The 20,301-nt window shown below is 43.2% G+C and overlaps 1 protein-coding gene across 6 annotated transcripts in view; it reads right to left on the minus strand.

Annotated features, from left to right (window-relative positions):
• Positions 1 to 20,301, minus strand: part of DENND1A (DENN domain containing 1A) — a 290,292-nt gene that overhangs the window by 184,492 nt on the left and 85,499 nt on the right. For 5 of the 6 annotated variants that reach the window (XM_058159045.1, XM_058159047.1, XM_058159044.1 and 2 more), the window contains exons 4-5: positions 19,359 to 19,408; positions 12,633 to 12,752 (exon numbers count right to left, since the gene is read on the minus strand). In XM_058159045.1, the coding sequence (XP_058015028.1) occupies positions 12,633 to 12,752; positions 19,359 to 19,408 (170 nt within the window). The remainder of the gene's footprint in view (positions 1 to 12,632; positions 12,753 to 19,358; positions 19,409 to 20,301) is intronic. The other variant, XM_058159046.1, reaches the window with a different exon arrangement.

Raw genomic sequence — 20,301 nt, forward strand, 5'->3', positions numbered from 1 at the left:
AGCAGAATAGAACAGAATAGAACAGAGCAGAATAGAATAGAATAGAATAGAATACAATACAATACAATACAATACAATACAATACAGCAGAATAGAACAGAATAGAACAGAGCAGAATAGAATAGAATAGAATAGAATAGAATAGAATAGAATAGAATAGAATAGAATAGAATAGAATAACAGAATTGGAAGGGACCTTGGAGGTCTTCTAGTCCAACCCCCGGCTCACGCGGAAGACCTGCACTAGGGAATCAAACCGCCGAACTGCCGAACTTTCTGATCGGCAAGTTCAGCGCTTGTCAAAAAGCTTAAGCAGGGTCAGTCCTGGTTATGGTTTGAACAAGAGACAAGCAAAAATTCCCAGGCAGGGCTGAGAAACGGGAGGGGGAGGGGAGGGGGGGACGGCACAGGGAAGCCCCTAAAAAGGATTTTAATGCCACCGAGAAACTAGTACTCAGAGGCTGGAAAAAGTGGGGGGGAAAAAAAGAGAGAGCAACTAGATGGCACAGTGGCTAAGACACTGAGCTTGTTGATCGGCAGTTTGGCGGTTTGAATCCCTAGTACAAGGTCTCCGGCATGAGCAGGGGGTTGGACTAGATGACCTCCAAGGTCCCTTCCAACTCTTGTTACTGTTGATTAAGGGGGCCAGGAGCCAAAAATATGTGAAGAACGAAAAGGAGGACGCAGAGGTGACATGATAGCAGAGTTCCGATATCTCAGAGGCTGCCACAAAGAAGAGGCGGTCAACTTATTCTCCAAAGCAGGGGTCTCCAACTTTGGTCCCTTTAAGACTTGTGGACTTCAACTCCCAGAATTGAAGGAATTGAGGGATTCTGGGAGTTGAAGTCCACAAGTCTTAAAGGGACCAAGGTTGGAGACCCCTACTCCAAAGCACCTGAAGGCAGGACAAGGAACAATGGATGGAAACTGATCAAGGAGAGAAGGAACCTGGAATTAAGGAGAAACTTCCTAACGGTGAGGACAATTAAATAGCTTGCCTTCAGAAATCATGGGAGCTCCATCGCTGGAGGCTTTTAAGACAAGACTAGACAGTCGATTATCTGAAATAGTACAGGATCTCCTGCTTCAGCAGGGAGCTGGACTAGAAGACCTCCAAGGTCCCTTCCAGCTCTTGTTCTGATTGAATAGATATGCAGACATCAGGAACTGACTCAAAACTCTACCCACGAACCATCATTCCCAACAATGCGGCCATGAGCCAAGCATCCGACTTGTTAAAAGAACGACGTTGCATTTATTGGCCCAGAGATAGGCATGGGGCCCCTAAGTTCAACGGCCCATCTTCCTTAGCCGTGGAGTTCAGGGTAAAGATAGAACTGAGGCAAGTGAGAGCCAAGCGCTGATAAGGCTTGGCATCTCCCTCTTGAGAAGCCACAGCTGTAGACCTTCTTCAGAAGGCCAGATGACAGACTCATTTCTCCTTGTAGAGGACTCCCCGACGTCTTTTCTTAGCCCACCTCAGACAATTTCACGTTCTCTGTTCCGATCCCCCCTCCCCGACCCCACAGGGTGTTTTTTTTTTGGTTTTTTTTAATTTGCATTTACATCCCGCCCTTCTCCGAAGACTCAGGGTGGCTTACACTATGTCAAGCAATAGTCTTCATCCATTTGTATATTTATATACAAAGTCAACTTATTGCCCCCAACAATCTGGGTCCTCATTTTACCTACCTTATAAAGGATGGAAGGCTGAGTCAACCTTGGGCCTTGGTGGGACTAGAACCTGCAGTAATTGCAGGCAGCTGCTGTTAATAACAGACTGTCTTACCAGTCTGAGCCACAGAGGCCCAGTTGGTGTTGATGTGTATTTGGACTCTGTTTTGTAGGACGCTGGGCAATGATAAGGAGCGAGAAATAGCCATGGACTTGTTGAGAAGGGAAACACCCATGTATAATTCGAGATGCATTTGTTTGGGCAGAGGGGGAAAGGGAGCAGGAGGAGGAGCAGGAGGAAAAAGAATGGGAAGGGGAAGGGGAGGGGGAGGGGGAGGAGAAGAAAAAAAGAGGAAGGGGAAGGAGGAGGAGGAATAAAAAGAGGAAAGGGAAGAGGAAGGAGGAGGAAGAAGAAGAGGAAGAAAAAGGGGAAGGAGAGGAACAGAAGAAGAGGAAGAAGAAGAAGAACGGAAAGGAGGAGAAGAAGAAGAATGGGAAGGGGGAGGAGCGGGGAGGGGAAGGGGAAGGGGAGGAGGAGGAGGAGGAGGAAGAAGAAAAAGAGGAGGAGGAAGGAGGAGGAGGAGGAAGAAGAAGAGGGGAAGGGGAAGGAGGAAGAAAGAGGAAGGGGAAGGAGGAGGAGGAAGAAAGAGGGAAAGAGGAGGAGGAGGAGGAGGAGAAGAAGAGAAGGAGGAAGAAGAAGAAGAGAAAGAAGGAGGAGGAGGAGGAGGAGAGGGAGGAGGAGGAGGAGAAGGAGGGGAGAAGAAGAAGGGGAGGGGGAGGGGAAGGAAGAGGAGGAAGAAGATAAAGAAGAAGAGGAAGAAGGAGGGGAGGGAGAAGGAGGAAGAAAAGAGTAAAGGGAAGAGGAAGGAGGTGGAGGAGGAAGAAGAGAAGGAGCAGGAAGAAGAAGATAAGAAAGAAGAAGGGGAAGGAGGAGGAGGAAGAAGTAGAAGAAGGAGGTAAGGGTAAGAAGGAGAAGGAGGAGGAGAGGAGGAGGAGGAGCAGGAGGAGGAGGAGGAGGAGGAGGAAGATAAAGAAGAAGAGGAAGAAGAAGGGGGAGGGGAGGAGGAGGAAGAAAAAGAGGAAAGGGAAGAGGAAGGAGGTGGAGGAGGGGAAGAAAAGGAGGAGGGAGGAAGAAGATGAGAAAGAAAAAGGGGAAGGAGGAGGAGGAAGAAGAAGAAGAAGGAGGGTAAGGGTAAGGAGGAGGAGGAGGAGGAGGAGGAGGAGGTCTGAGAACTTCTCCATATCTAGAGTCACATCCCAGGGAAAAACAGGAGGCGAGAACCCCATCTACGCAACTTGGATTTGCCAGAAGAAGATCTAAACCCAATAAATAAACAAATAAATAACCAATACAGCAGATGTAGACTACAGCCCTATGCCATTTTTTCAGGCATGTGGTGGAGTTTGCTCCAAACGTTAAAGCCGGTGCCTTGTGCAGAAATGAAACGTAGGTTATTTCTGGGAGGAAAGGAGATTTTGGTTTAGCTTTGTCAAGTTATTGCCTTGATAAGTCGAGATCAAAGGAAGGGCCGAACAAAAGAACATTTCTGTTGGACTTGTAAGGGGGTTACCCCATCTCTTTTTCCTGTCCAGATAAATCAGGCTGAGGAGTGGGAAGACCATCGGAAATTAACAAGACTTGTTCAGAAATGCCAGATTTGGGATAAATGAGCTGTGGAGTAAATCTTAAGGAATTGCAAAACTTGCAGAAGTTGACTTCACAGGCCAACAACGGCACGGATGTAGGAAAACCTACAAATGACCCCTGGAGCTGCCAGTCGGTTAGCAAAAATTCTCTTTTGCGTAATTAAAAAACAAAACAAAACACCAGCAAACAGATTTAAAACCCGAGAGGGTTGAGAACTTAGCAGCCACTTCTAACAAGTTAAAAAAAAGAAAAGTAAAACACGTCCTTTTGATTTTCCTTCAGCGTCACACGACAGATTTAACACACCATCCTAACCTCTCCCCTGCGGTCCAGGTAGTCCTCGACTTACGGCCGCAAAGGAGGCCAAAACTTTGGTTGCTAAGCGAAACTTTTGTTGTGTGGAACTTTGCCCGTTTTACGACTTTCCCCCGCCACGGCTGTTAAGTGAACCCCTGCCGTCATTAAGTTCGTGACACGGTTGCGAAAACAAATCTGGCTCCCCCGTTGGTTTTGCTTGGCAGGAGGTCACCCAGGGGGAGTGATTATGTGAACCCAGGACATTGCAACCGTCGTAAGTATGAGACAATGGCCAGGCATCCGAAATGTTGATCACGTGACCATGGGGATGCTGCAGTGGTCTTAAGTGTGAAAAACGGTCGTAAGTCCATATGTCGGACCGCTTGGGGCAGATTGTAGGGTAAATACCCAAATACCCTGTTTCCCCAAAAATAAGACCCAACCGGAAAATTAAGTCCTAGCGTGATTTTTCAGGATGCTGGTAATATAAGCCCTACCCAAAAAATAAGCCCCAGTTAAGATTGTCAGCCAGATGGATGCCTTTAGTACCGTATTTCCTCCCAAAATAAAACTCAACCGGAAAATAAGTCCTAGCATGATTTTTCAGGATGCTTGTAATATAAGCCCTACCCCCAAAATAAGCCCCAGTTAAGATTATCAGCCAGATGGATGCATTTAGTACCGTATTTCCCCCAAAATAAGACCTAACCGGAAAATAAGCCCTAAAAAAAATTTAATATAAGTACCGGTCTTAATTTCAGATAAACAAGGGTACAATTTTATCCTATTTTATTTATCTATATATTAAATTATCATATTTTACTCCAATTTCATTATTTTGTTCCAATTCCATTTTAAATCGTACTTTATTCCAATTCCATTTTAAATCGTATTATACTCCAATTCCATTTTAAAATGCTTTCGTCAGATTTTAGTAATAATCTGTGTCGGGAACTCTGCACTTGGATACAGCCCAAGGGCTAATCAATAAAGCGAGGTCATAAGTCCCTTTTTCCAATACCGTTGTAACTTCGAACCGCCACTAACTGTCGTAAATTGAGGACGACCCATGCGTAATGTTTAAAACCCAGCCTTGATTTTCCGGCAGGGATTAAGCGACCCCAGCACCAAAAGAGAAACCCCTTCAAAACTCAAATATTTTATTCCGACGCGTCGACTCCCTTTAATTGATCTTACGCATCATTGTATGTTTTTTTTCTTCTTCTTCTTCCAAGTCGACATCAATATTTAAACGCTGCACCCGGGCCGCCCTTCTTGGCTTTGCATCTCACAATACCGCGGAGCTGTGTGTTTTTCGCAAACGCGTCCCTTCCAAGGGAGAATAATCAAAACAAAATGGGCCATAGTTTGAAGTTCCCTTGCAAAGGAAGCTGTTTTTTGTGTGTGGGTTTTTCCCCCCCCTTCTCCTTCCAAACAAACGCGGGTCCTGATCGCTATCAATGCCCTGCTGCTGTTTGTAGGAAGCGTGGAAATACTTCCAAAGATAAAATAAAATCAGAGGAAGTTTTTATTTGAGGGTAGGGTAGGATTGGAGGGGGGGGGTTGTTGGCTGCCTTCATTATAGAGGCCGCAAGAGGCATTGAAGGCAGATGGGGGCTACAGATACAAAGGTTTTTTTGGGGGGTAGATTTTCTAAGTCCGTGAACGAAAACAGCCACGGCTGGGGGGGGGGGGTTTCCCCCTAAGGAGGCTCAGGGACAAATCTTCCCTACAGCAAACCATCACACAAAAGCTCCTTAAGGATAGAGGTAGCCCTTAGATTTATATAGCGCTTCACAGTGCTTTTACAGCCCTCTCTAAGCGGTTTTATAGAGTCAGCCTATTGCCCCTCCCCCAACAACCTGGGTCCTCATTTTACCCACCTCGGAAGGATGGAAGGCTGAGATAACCTTGAGCTGGTCAGGATCGAACTGCTGGCAGTCAGCAGAGTTAGCCTGCAATACTGCATTCTAACACTGCACACCATAGAAGGGAGGGAGGAGAAGGAAGGAAGGAAGGAAGGAAGGAAGGAAGGAAGGAAGGAAGGAAGGGAGGGAGGGAGGGAGGGAGGGAGGGAGGGAGGGAGGGAGGAAGGAAGGAAGGAAGGAAGGAAGGGAGGGAGGATGGAAAAAGATGGATGGATGGATGGATGGATGGATGGATGGAGAAGAGAAGGAAGGAAGGAAGGAAGGAAGGAAGGAAGGAAGGAAGGAAGGAAGGAAGGAAGGAAGGAAGGCGGGCAATAGCAATAGCAATAGCAATAGCACCTAGACTTATATACCACTTCAGAGTGCTTTTACAGCCTTCTCTAAGTGGAGTCAACATATTGCCCCCAACAATCTGGGTCCTCATTTTACCCACCTCGGAAGGATGGAAGGCTGAGATAACCTTGAGCCGGTCAGGATCGAACTGCTGACAGTCAGCAGAGTTAGCCTGGAATACTGCATTCTAACACTGCACACCATAGAAGGGAGGGAGGAGAAGGAAGGAAGGAAGGAAGGAAGGAAGGAAGGAAGGAAGGAAGGAAGGAAGGAAGGAAAAAGATGGATGGATGGATGGATGGATGGATGGATGGATGGATGGAGAAGAGAAGGAAGGAAGGAAGGAAGGAAGGAAGGAAGGAAGGAAGGAAGGAAGGAAGGAAGGCGGGCAACAGCAATAGCACCTAGACTTATATACCACTTCAGAGTGCTTTTACAGCCTTCTCTAAGTGGAGTCAACATATTGCCCCCAACAATCTGGGTCCCCATTTTATTCACCTTGGAAGGATGAAAGGGACTGAATCAACCTTAAGCCAGTCAGGATTGAACTGCCGAATTGCTGCCTGTCAGCAGTCAATTACCATGCAATACTGCATTCTAACCACTATGCCACCATAGGAAGGAAGGAAGGAAGGAAGGAAGGAAGGAAGGAAGGAAGGAAGGAAGGAAGGAAGGAAGGAAGGAAGGGAAAGAAGAGAGGGAGGGAGGGAGAGAAAGAAGAGAGGGAGGGAGAGAAAGAAGAAAGTGAGGGAAGGAAGGAAGGAAGCACTAACAATAGCACTTAGACTTATATACCGCTTTATAGTGCTTTACAGCCCTCTCTAAGCAGTTTTACAGAGTCAACCTATTGCCCCCAACAATCTGGGTCCTCATTTTACCCACCTAAGAAGGATGGAAAGGCTGAGTCAACCTTGAGCCTGGCGAGATTCGAACTGCCAAATTGCAGGCAGCCAGCAGTCAGCAGAAATAGCCTGCAGTTCCGCACTCTAACCACTGCGCCACCGTGAGAATTTTACTCCCATGGAGTGTGTGTTAGAGCAGGGAGCCAAGAGCAAATATAGGTCATCCTTGACTTACGACCGCAAATTGAGACCAACATTTCTGTCGTTCAGAGAGACGTTAGTTACGTGAGTTTTGCCCCATTCGTCCATCTTTCTTGCCCCCGTTGTAAAGCGGAATCACTGCAGTTGTTAAGTCAGGAGCCCAGTTGTGGAGGGAATCGGGCTTCCCCATTGATTTTGCTTGTCAGGTGGTCTGCTACTTATGCGCGGGCGATGCAAATAGTATATTTTCAGAAATTTAAATTGTCACGGGGAATTTTAGGAAAACCTAATGAAAATGTTTTTAAATAATGCTATGAATTTTTTTTTAAAAAGTCAATTAAATTTAAAAAAAGGAAAGTGCTTCAGTATCGGACAAAACCCCTACTGCCCACCATGAAATCTGGAACGCCCACTAGTGGGCGGTAGGGACCAGGTTGACTACCACTGGTCTAAAGCAGGGGTCTCCAACCCTGGCCACTTCAGGTGGACTTCAACCCTGGCCACTGGTGGACTTCAACTCCCAGAATTCCTCAGCCAGCCTTACTGGTTGAAGAATTCTGGGAGTTGAAGTCCACAAGTCTTAAAGTGGCCAAGGTTGGAGACCCCTGGTCTAAAGAATTCTTCTTAAGTTCCTAATTTCTACCCCTGTTGTCCAACCATTGATAAAACAAGTCCCAAGTTTGAAAATATTCTGTGTCTTCTTTTTCCTTTAACTTTAGTGTTAATCTGTTCATTTCTGCACAGTCCAAATCTTTTTTTAATTGTATCTCCTTCCGTAGGTATTTCCTCGCTTTTCCAATGTTGTGCAAATACAATTCTTGCTGCTGTTCAAACATGTAATATCAAATATATATTCCCTTGATCAAATTTTTCTGGTATTATACCTAACAAAAATAGTTCTGGCTTAAAATCTATATGCTGGCTTAACATTTTTATTTGCATTTTCGCCCTTTTTTCTTCTTCTTTTGGACATATTTGTCCCAAGCAATTGTATGTGCCTGGTTTTTTGATTACATTCCCAGCATCTGGTGGACATATTTTTAAACACTTTTGGCTAGTCTTGCCAATGGTAAGAGCTGTCTTTCTTACCCTTGGTATTTCTGCTCCTGTTTGTGGTCATAAGGTAAGAACTTCCTGTAGGAAAGGAGGCTTATTCCCAATTTCAAGTGCTTGCAGAAAAGAAAACTACGCATGTTCAGAATGCATTAAAATCCCGGTATTTAAGAGAAAACTTTTATAAAATGTTTTATAGATGGCATTTAGATCCTTAAAAACTGGCATGTATGTATCCGAATATGCAAGCTAAATGTTGGAGATGTGATTGTGATGATGCTACTTACTATCATATATGGTGGACTTGTAAAAAAATCAAAGCATTTTGGATAAAAATTTGGTGGATTATGCAGAATATCTTGAAAAAGAAGATAAAGTTTACACCACAGTTATTTTTATTGGGTATAATTACGGACTGTATAGTAATAAGAGACTAAACTGATTTTAAATTTAATATCAGCAGCGAGACTATTGGTTGCGCAATATTGGAAGAAAGAAGACTTTTGCCTACAATTGAAGAATGGACACTTAAAGTATCGAACTTAGCAGAAATGGCAAAAATTTCAGCGTATTTGAAAGACTATTCACAAGAAAGATATATATTGGAATGGAGAAGTTGGATTGATTATATTCAAAACAAATATCAGACTAAAAAGTATCAAATAGCTTATGAGTGATTGTAGGAATTGTACTGTATTAGTGTATTTGTTTAAATGGGAAAGGGGAGTTAAGGTTGCAAAGGGGAAAGGAGAAGTTATGGGTGATGGTTTATTGTTGTATTTTAGCTTATGATTGTTAGATGTAATACCCTGTATTTTTCTCTGGGAAGTCTCGGGGGTGGGAGGGGGGGAAGGGGGGAGGGGAGGCGAGAGGGAGGAGGGCGGAGGGAGGGGAGGGGGGAATAATTGTTGAAAAAAAATTTTTTTTATACAACTTTTTCAAAAAAATAAATAAATCCCGGTATTCCAATTGTGGTCGTAAGTCAAGGAGTACCGTGTTTCCCTGATAATAAGACATCCCCTGATAATAAGCCCAAGTGCTAAAATAAGCCCTCCCCGAAAATAAACCCTCCCCAAAAATAAGCCCTCCCGAAAAATATTTAAATGCATGCACAGCCAGTCCTGGCCATTTCCTCTGGTTAGGGTAAGGGAGATGATGATGATGATGATGATGATGATGATGATGATGATGATGATTTAATTTTTATACCGCCCTTCTCCCGAAGGACTCAGGGCGGTTCACAGCCAAGTAAAAACAACAGTAAGTAATACAGCTGGAAATCAGGTAAGATGACAAGAGGAGTCCCCTCTTGCTCCACACACCCCTAGATAATAACACCTCCCCAAAAATAAAGCCAAGTGCTTATTTCGGGGGTTAAAAAAAAAATAAGACAGGGTCTTATTTTCGGGGAAACATGGTAGCTACACTCTTTTTTTTTTTTGAAAAAGGTTTTTTATTTTTTATAAGCATTATAATAAAAACTTTCGTTGTGAACAGATTATCAGTCAGGTACATCCTTAAACATATTTCAAATTTCACCACCCCCACCCCCTTATGGTCTAATACAATATATTTTCTTCTCCTTTTTAAAATTAATCGTTATTTGCACATATCTAATAAAAAATTCTATTCCATCCCATTCTGAAAAATATTCAAATGAAGTCCAGTCCCCGTAGTTAATTCCCCAAAACATCATTAATAAATCTTCTGTTAACTTCTTAAATTGCACAAATCTAAACATATTTCTGTATTGCTTTAATCAGAGGTCAGACCACCTAACAACCCTTTCTTAAAACTGCCCAGCGATCACATAGACAATTTCCATCTCATTCAGGACTAGGCCTGAACTCACAAAGACTATTCCCTTTTATCATCTTCCTTTGCCTCTAAATAACATATATTTAAAAATTTTCCATGTAGTCAATTCTCAATAAAAAAAGCAAAAAAACTTAAAATTAAAAAAGGTAATTGCTTCTTATTTTCCCCAATAATTCCTTCATTGTATTCAACTGTTCCCTTGGAAGTTTTTATCACTGATCATTTTAGTTCCTTTACATATTCTTAAAAGCAAAAGAAATAACCTTTTTCCTCTACATAATAACACACATTTCCCTCTCACCCCGATTTATTCTGCAATCTTTCCCTCCATTCCCCAAAACATCTGTAGCTACACTCTTGTAAGTTCTCCTGTATCAAAATGCTCAGGATAAGTGATAGTTTTAATGGCCGGAGTGGGTGAACTTCATATTCAGCCCTGGATTTCAGAGAGCTACGAGTTCCAATGTTTTCAAAGCAAATTGCCTTGGAACCTTTCTTTAAATTAACTCAGAGGTGGTGGAAATCATGAGACAGAAGGTTTTAAGAAAGACTGCAGGTATTAGAAAAAGAGATTTCACAGTGTGACTCTTCAAAACCCTGGCAGCCGGCTTGGTGCTCTCCCATGCCCTCTGCTGCTGGGAAAGGAGAGGCCTGGCCTTGCCAAGCTCGGAAGAAAGTCATCTACGGACAAAACAAACGAGCCGCGAGACTCATTAGAGATGGACTTTGAAGGAAAGAGGAACGTTAGGTTGAGGAAGGCGACGGCGCTACAAAAATCACAGTTGCCAACAGTCCAGGCTCTGCTAAGAGGCAAGACCGCTGGAATATTATTGCATTCAGGTTTGGTCACCACGATATTAAAAAAAAAAAAAAGATGTTGAGACTCTAGAACCGTGATGGTGAACCTATGGCACGCATGCCCAAAGTGACATGTGGAGCCATGTCACCTGGCATGCGCGGCGTCACCCGTTTCTCTTCCGGGTTGCTGGCACATATGCGCATGCGATGATCAGCTGGACTTGCCGCAGTGCTGGAAACCGGCAAGAAGCTGGTCTTCTGTTTTCTGGTGGGCCAGCTGATTGGTGCATGCGCATGTGGGCGTTGTGACTCCAGCCCCCGAACCTGGCCCCATGCCCGAAAGTGACTCCAAAAGTGAGGGGGAAGGGTCGGTAAGGCTTACCTTGGGAGCACCGATGCCTTTGGCTCGGCTCCAGGAGCCAGAACCAGACCAGTCAGAGGACATAATGAGGCCGTCATCCCCTGATTCCTCCCTTCCTCAGGCTACGCCTTCAGACCCAGCTGATAATAATAATAATTGGCTTGATCCGTGCTTCAGAAGATTAGAGAGGCGGCGTCATCAAAAGGAGGGGCGGGGCAGGAGCCCCACCCCACAGGATATATAAGGAGCTTTGGGACTGCTCTCACTCCACGGGAAGCAAAAGTTTAGCTGAACCGTTTCAAAAAGAGCTGAAAGTCTTGCTACCTGAGTCATTTGTTGGAACTTTGGCAGGCAGCTGCGATTTCTCTGCCAGGACTGATAAGAGCCGTGAAACCACTGGCTGAAGGCCAGCTCGTGGGTCTGAAGTGGGGAAGGAGACAGAACAGTGGGGCAGTAACCAAAGACATGCTTGCCGGCATGCATGCTCACGCTAGAAACCAGAAGGTACCTTATCTGGCGCGCACATGCCCCCTGGCCAGCTCCTCTTCCTGGTTGTGGCCCTATTGTGCATGCACGCATGAAGTGCTCCTTTTTGGCACTTGGTACTGCACGCATGTGCACGCACTCCTTTCTCGACCCTTGGTGTTGAATAGGTTCACCAACACTGCTCTAGAAAGAGGGCAGAGAAGAGCAACCAAGAGGATTAGGGGACTGGAGGCTAAAACATATGAAGAACGGTTGCAGGAACTGGGTAGGTCTAGTTTGATGAAAAGAAGGACTAGGGGAGAGATGATAGCAGTGTTCCAATATCTCAGGGGTTGCCACAAAGAAGAGGGAGTCAAGCTATTCTCCAAAGCACCTGAGGGCAGGACAAGAAGCAATGGGTGGAAACTAAGTAAGGAGAGAAGCAACTTAGCATTAAGAAGAAATTTCCTGACAGTGAGAACAATTAATAAGTGCAACAACTTGCCTCCAGAAGTTGTGAATGCTCCAACACTGGAAGTTTTTAAGAAGAGGTTGGATAACCATTTGTCTGAAGTGGCGTAGTGTTTACTGCCCGAGCAGGGGGCTGGACTAGAAGACCTCCAAGGTCCCTTCCAACTCTGTTATTCTGTTAGGAACACAAATGATGGGATAGGGAGCCAGGGAGATAAATTCTGCGAGAAAGTTTCTGGTATACGACACCGAGTCTTCAGGAGTGCAGTGACTTCTAAAGGAAAAGACAGACCAAGGGCTGTCTTGACAGATGGGACATGTTCCTCCGTCATTGGAGATCTTCAAGAAGAGACTGGAGAGCTGTTTTTTCTGCGATGCAACAAGACCTCCTAACTTGATCAGGGGATTGGACTAGAACAGGGGTCTCCAACCTTGGTCCCTTTAAGACTTGTGGACTTCAACTCCCACAGTCCCTCAGCCAGCAAAGCTGGACTAGAAGACCTCCAAGGTTCCTTCCAGCCCTGGGATTCTAGATCACCAAAGCAGATCATTCAACCTCAAACCTTCGCAATGTTGAGTTTTATGGACTTCAACTCCCAGGATTCCCCAGCCAGCCAGCACGGTATCCAACCTGCAGCCTGGCTGGCTGAGGAATTCTGGGAGTTGAAGTCCATCAGTTTTAAAGTTGCCAGGGTTGGGGTCCCCTGTCCTAGAGGGAGGAGGAAGCGCAAGCTATGGCTTACCTTAAGATACAGAAGCAGGTCTTGGCCCCCGAGGACAAACGGCAGAAGCCGAACCTCTGTTTGCTGTCGATATCCGTCAGGACAAATGTGAAATTTTGTCCCACCTGTCCGACCGTGAGGCTGGAAGTGAAAAGAAGGAAGGTGTCAATGAATAGCCTGTTGCCTTCAACCTTGCAAAGTTTTTAAACCAGGAGGTGTCAAACCTTGGTGACTTGAAGACTTGTCAACTCCCAGAATCCCCCAGGCTGAAAGCTCGTGGACTCAACTCCCAGAATCCCCCAGGCTGAAGGCTTGTGGACTTCAACTCCCAGAATCTCCCAGGCTAAAGCCTCGTGGACTTCAACTCCCAGAATCCCCCAGGCTGAAGGCTTGTGGACTTCAACTCCCAGAATCTCCCAGGCTAAAGCCTCGTGGACTTCAACTCCCAGAATCCCCCAGGCTGAAGGCTCGTGGACTTCAACTCCCAGAATCCCCCAGACTGAAGCCTCGTGGACTTCAACTCCCAGAATCCCCTGGGCTGAAGACTTGTGGACTTCAACTCCCAGAATCCCCCAGGCTGAAGGCTCGTGGACTTTAACTCCCAGAATCCCCCAGGCTGAAGGCTCGTGGACTTCAACTCCCAGAATCCCCCAGGCTGAAGACTCGTGGACTTCAATTCCCGGAATCCCCCAGGGGGGGGAATTCTGGGAGTCGAAGTCCACAAGTCTTTAAGTCACCAAGGTTGGACACCCCTGAATTAAACAGAATTGGCTGAACAGCCTCTATTCTTACAACCATTTACTTAGCCACGATGATTTACAATACGACTATGAATATGACTTACAAACGCACTTACAACCATCCCAGTATCCCCATGGCCATGGGATTGAAGTCCGGGAACCAGCATGTACAGTTAATCCTTGACTTACGACAATAATTGAGCCCAACATTTCCGCTGCTGAGTGAGACAGTGTTAAATAGTGTTTGCCCCGTTTTATGGCCTTTCTCGCCAGGGCGGTTAAGTGAATCACTGCCGTTGTTAAGTGGGTAACCCGGTTGTTAAGTGAATCCGGCTTCCCCTTTGACTCTGCTTGTGAGAAGGTCGCAAAAGGGGATCCCCACGACGCCAAGACCCTGCGGCCGTCATAAATATGGGTTGGTTGCTAAGCGTCTGAATTTTGATCACCTGACTGGGGGGTGGGGGTGGGGGGTGCCACAACAGTCGTCAGTGTGAAAAACGGTCGTAACTCGCTTTTTTTCATTGCCATTGTAAGTTCGACTGGTCACTAAAGGAACCGTTGTAAGTGATCTGCTTAACAACCGTGACCAAAAAAAAGTCATAAAATTGGCCACAACTCCTTTTAACAACCCGCCTACATTAGCAATGGAAATTCTGGTCCCAATTGCCATCGTAAGTCGAGGACTACTTGTATTCCTTTTGTGCCAATTTTTTTAAAAAATTATTCTATTAAATTCTATTCTCATTCTAATTCTATTCTATTCTATTCTAATTTCTACATTATACTATTCTATGCTATGCTATGCTATGCTAAACTATGTTATGCCATGCCATGCCATGCCATTTCTAATTCTAATTCTATACTATTCTATTCTAATTTCTACATTATTCTATTCTATTCTATTCTATTCTATTCTATTCTATTCTATTCTATTCTATTCCATTTCTAATTCTAATTCTATGCCATACCATTTGTAATTCTAATTCTAATTCTAATTCTATACTATTCTATTCTAATTTCTACATTATTCTATTCTATGCTATGCTATGCTATTCTATTCTATGCCATGCCATTTGTAATTCTAATTCTAATTCTATACTATTCTATTCTAATTTCTACATTATTCTATTCTATTCTATTCTATTCTATTCTATTCTATTCTATTCTATTCTATTCTATGCCATGCCATTTGTAATTCTAATTCTAATTCTATACTATTCTATTCTAATTTCTACATTATTCTATTCTATTCTATTCTATTCTATTCTATGCCACACCACGCCACGCCACGCCATTTCTAATTCTAATTCTATGCCATACCATTTCTAATTCTAATTGTAATTGTAATTCTATTCTATTCTATTCTAATTTCTACATTATTCTATTCTATTCTATTCTATTCTATTCTATTCTATTCTATTCTATTCTATTCTATTCTATACCATGCCATGCCATTTCTAATTCTAATTCTAATTCTAATTCATTCCACTCCATTCCATTCTATTCTATATTTTTTTAAAAAAAACATATTTTAGAAACCAAGCCAATAGAAGTTTTCGGTTTAATTTCCTTTCTTGCAATGGGAGAAACAATATTCTCGAGCTGGGTCCTCCCCTCCCTTCGCAAGGGAGGGGAGGACCCAGCTCGAGAATATTGTTTCTCCCGTTGCATATATATATATATATATCTCCGGTGTGCAGCGAGTGCGGAGTGAATAGAAGAGAAAGCTACAGCTGGATAAAAGCCACGTAGGTACGCAAGGGCCCTATAATTAGTAAAGGATATAACTCCTAGCAGCTTGATTCCTCTTTCCTAAATAACAGTTTGTTTTATACCCTGGGAGGAGCCCATTAGTTGCAGCCGGAATTTCCTGAGTGGCATGCAGAGGGGGGAAATGCATAATGGGTATTTTAATGTCTTTGGCGGCTTTGCCCGAGTTTTTCCATGAATGCTGCCTTCCCCCCCCACCCCACCCAGCATGGGAAAATTACAGCCCTGAGTTATCTCTGGGGGGGGGAGAGGAAGACCCCCACTTTGCGCCCTATTGCAGAGGGGGATTCAAAAGACTACGCAACCCAAGAGGGAGCGGGGTTGCTGGAGAAAGAATTGAAACACCTGACTCCCTGGAAGCCTTCAGGTAGGGGTTCTACAATACACAACCCCTGTGCGCGCTTGTCGTCCTCATCACAACTCTTGAATATCCTCCCAAAAAGACCCGATGGCGTGAAGCTGAGAAAACCCATCCAGCTCCAGCTTTCCAAGCAGCAATGTTTTTCACCACGATGTTGTTCTAAAGACAACCATCTTTCTCAAAGTTCTTCAGAAGTTCTTCTTCTTCTTCTTCTTCTTCTTCTTCTTCTTCTTCTTCTTCTTCTTCTTCTTCTTCTTCTTCTTCTTCTTCTTCTTCTTCTTCTTCCTCCTCCTCCTCCTCCTCCTCCTCCTCCTCCTCCTCCTCCTCCTCCTCCTCTCTCTCTCTCTCTCTCTCTCTCTCACACACACACACACACACAACTGAAGGGTCCAAGGCTTAGCCTGGACACGGGAGACTCCACTCTTCCCGTCCAATTTCGGAAGGGTCTCCCCCATCCCTGGCACCTGAGTGTGCCACTTCTTCAAGGTGTGGTGGGCTCCAGAGCCATTCCAATCTATTCTTTACTTTCCATTCTATTTCTATCTCTACATTATTCTATTCTATTCTACTTCAATTTTTATTCTGATTTCTTTTCTCTTTTCTTCTTTTCTATTTCAATTTCCCTTCTCTTCTATTCTGGTATTTTATTCTTTTCTGTATTTCTATTATATTTTGTTATTCTATCCTATTCCTATTCCTATTTCTTATTCTATTCTATTATTCTATTCTATTCTATTCTATTCCTATTTTATTCTATTTCTTGTTCTATTATATTCTATTATTCTATTCTGTTCTATTCTATTCCTTATTCTATTCCTTATTCTATTATATTCTATTATTCTATTGTATTCTATTATTCTAGTCTATTATTCTATTCTATTCCTATTTCTATTTTATTCTATTTCTTATTCTATTTTATTCTATTCTATTCTATTCCTAAATTTCTATTTTATTCTATTTCTTGTTCTACTCTATTCTACTCTACTCTATATTCTTTTGTACTCTATTCTATATTCTACTCCATTGTATTATTCTAGTCTATTATTCTATTCTAATTCTATTCTGTTCTCTACTCTACTCTATTCTTCTTATTGTATTCTATTCTACTATTCTTATTCTATTCTACTATTCTTATTCTATTCTATTATTCTTATTCTATTCTACTATTCTATTCTATTATTATTCTGTTCTGTTCTGTTCTGTTCTATTCTATTCCATTCCATTCCATTCTATCCCGCAGAAAGTAAGAGAAAACACTTCAGCAGGAACATTTATTTATTCCTCGTTGTCTCCATCTTATTGACTCTACCTGCCCCGTAGTGACACTAAACTCCAGTCCTTGCAGCCACCCACACAATTTTGACACGAGACATTGCAGCAAGACATCAATGTCACACAATAATGAAGAGAGGCCAAAGAGCGTTTGACAATGAGAAGGATAGAGAAGAAAGGGACGTTATACGGACAGTCAGTTGCTGGAAATCACACACCCATTCGGGCAACGACGTTTTTGCAAGGAGCAAATTCAAAACTCTTATAGCAAATTGCCTGATTTTGCAGAATTACCCACCCGAAAACCGAAAACCACACTTGTTTAAAAACTACAGCAGAAGGTAAATAATTTCTAAGACAATGTCGCAGGAAGTGGGAGGGGGAAGGAAACTGATTCGGCTGTAGATAATACATTTTTTAAAAAAAAATTAACACTACACTAAAGAGCCTTTTAAAACAGGTTTAGGGAGAGCCTTAAGCCTTAACCTGATCTTTATTATCCAGCACAATTTTCTTTATGTTGTATTTTTTTTTTCCTTTTCTTTCTGATAACGTCTCTAGGAACTCAACCTTACCTGTCCACGTAGAATGGGAAACAGAACTTGGCCACCGTGGGTAGAATTTCCTGCACAGAGAAGAGAAGGGCGGAGAGGGAGGGAAGGGGAAGAGAGAGATAATTTAATCCTCCAAAGGGACCAATAAATCTGATGTTAACCACACAGAAACTGCAATCTTGCAAACTTTGCCCCGCAGAAAAGCCGAGACAGACGAAGACAAACAGGCATTATCAATTACACGGAAGGAGACGAGCCGCCAGTCAATCATGTGTGAGAACAAACATGATCAAACTTCATTAAAAATGAAAAATTAATCAAGATTCACACATGGGTAAGCAGCGGGGGGGGCTACCCTGGGTAGTGGGGGAGTGATGGGGCTGGCCTAGTGCTAACTCGCCTCTGGGGAGGCTCTCTGACCCCAACATATGGCAACCAGCAATGCCACCAGGACCAGCGAGTGGGATCTTTGGCCTCCTCCTTTTCCTCTTCCTCTTCCTCCGCTTTTTCCTCTTCCTCTTCCTCCTCATCCTCCTCCCCTGTATCCTAGGAACCAGGTTGGCTGAGAGGGGAAAAGGCTTCCCTTAGAAGGAAAGCCTGCAGAAACTTTTCTACATATCTTCCACTGTCTTCCTTCCTTCCTTCCTGTCATCCCTTCTATTCCTTCCTTCCATCCCATTTTCCTTCTTTCTTTCCTTCCCTCCTTCCCTTGTCTCATCTCTTTTTCTTCCCTCTCTTCTACCCATGCACTTCTTTTCCCTCCCTCCCTCCATTCCCTCCTTCCCTCTCCCTTTCTCTTTTCTTCTTTTCTATTTCAATTTCCCTTCTCTTCTATTCTGGTATTTTATTCTTTTCTGTATTTCTATTATATTTTGTTATTCTATCCTATTCCTATTCCTATTTCTTATTCTATTCTATTATTCTATTCTATTCTATTCTATTCTATTCCTATTTTATTCTATTTCTTATTCTATTATATTCTATTATTCTATTCTATTGCTATTCCTTATTCTATTCCTTATTCTATTATATTCTATTATTCTATTGTATTCTATTATTCTAGTCTATTATTCTATTCTATTCCTATTTCTATTTTATTCTATTTCTTATTCTATTTTATTCTATTCTATTCTATTCCTAAATTTCTATTTTATTCTATTTCTTATTCTACTCTATTCTACTCTACTCTATATTCTTTTGTACTCTATTCTATATTCTACTCCATTGTATTATTCTAGTCTATTATTCTATTCTAATTCTATTCTGTTCTACTCTACTCTACTCTATTCTTCTTATTGTATTCTATTCTACTATTCTTATTCTATTCTACTATTCTTATTCTATTCTATTATTCTTATTCTATTCTACTATTCTATTCTATTATTATTCTGTTCTGTTCTGTTCTGTTCTATTCTATTCCATTCCATTCCATTCTATCCCGCAGAAAGTAAGAGAAAACACTTCAGCAGGAACATTTATTTATTCCTCGTTGTCTCCATCTTATTGACTCTACCTGCCCCGTAGTGACACTAAACTCCAGTCCTTGCAGCCACCCACACAATTTTGACACGAGACATTGCAGCAAGACATCAATGTCACACAATAATGAAGAGAGGCCAAAGAGCGTTTGACAATGAGAAGGATAGAGAAGAAAGGGACGTTATACGGACAGTCAGTTGCTGAAATCACACACCCATTCGGGCAACGACGTTTTTGCAAGGAGCAAATTCAAAACTCTTATAGCAAATTGCCTGATTTTGCAGAATTACCCACCCGAAAACCGAAAACCACACTTGTTTAAAAACTACAGCAGAAGGTAAATAATTTCTAAGACAATGTCGCAGGAAGTGGGAGGGGGAAGGAAACTGATTCGGCTGTAGATAATACATTTTTTAAAAAAAAATTAACACTACACTAAAGAGCCTTTTAAAACAGGTTTAGGGAGAGCCTTAAGCCTTAACCTGATCTTTATTATCCAGCACAATTTTCTTTATGTTGTATTTTTTTTTTCCTTTTCTTTCTGATAACGTCTCTAGGAACTCAACCTTACCTGTCCACGTAGAATGGGAAACAGAACTTGGCCACCGTGGGTAGAATTTCCTGCACAGAGAAGAGAAGGGCGGAGAGGGAGGGAAGGGGAAGAGAAGAGATAATTTAATCCTCCAAAGGGACCAATAAATCTGATGTTAACCACACAGAAACTGCAATCTTGCAAACTTTGCCCCGCAGAAAAGCCGAGACAGACGAAGACAAACAGGCATTATCAATTACACGGAAGGAGACGAGCCAGTCAATCATGTGTGAGAACAAACATGATCAAACTTCATTAAAATGAAAAATTAATCAAGATTCACACATGGGTAAGCAGCGGGGGGGGCTACCCTGGGTAGTGGGGGAGTGATGGGGCTGGCCTAGTGCTAACTCGCCTCTGGGGGGGCTCTCTGACCCCAACATATGGCAACCAGCAATGCCACCAGGACCAGCGAGGGGGATCTTTGGCCTCCTCCTTTTCCTCTTCCTCTTCCTCCGCTTTTCCTCTTCCTCTTCCTCCTCCTCCTCCCTGTATCCTAGGAACCAGGTTGGCTGAGAGGGGAAAAGGCTTCCCTTAGAAGGAAAGCCTGCAGAAACTTTTCTACATATCTTCCACTGTCTTCCTTCCTTCCTTCCTGTCATCCCTTCTATTCCTTCCTTCCATCCCATTTTCCTTCTTTCTTTCCTTCCCTCCTTCCCTTGTCTCATCTCTTTTTCTTCCCTCTCTTCTACCACTGCTCTTCTTTTCCCTCCCTCCCTCCATTCCCTCCTTCCCTCTCCCTTTCTCTTTCTTTCGTTCCTTCCTTACTTCCGTCCATCCCCTCTTTGCCTTCCTTCCATCCCCTTTGCCTTACTTCTTTTCTTCCCTCATCTCTTTTTCTTCCTCCTCCTCCTCCTCCTCCTCCTCCTCCTCCTCCTCCTCCTCCTCCTCCTCCTCCTCCTCTCTCTCTCTCTCTCTCTCC

This window comes from Ahaetulla prasina, chromosome 16 (genome assembly GCF_028640845.1).
Source record: "Ahaetulla prasina isolate Xishuangbanna chromosome 16, ASM2864084v1, whole genome shotgun sequence".
NCBI lineage: Eukaryota > Metazoa > Chordata > Lepidosauria > Squamata > Colubridae > Ahaetulla > Ahaetulla prasina.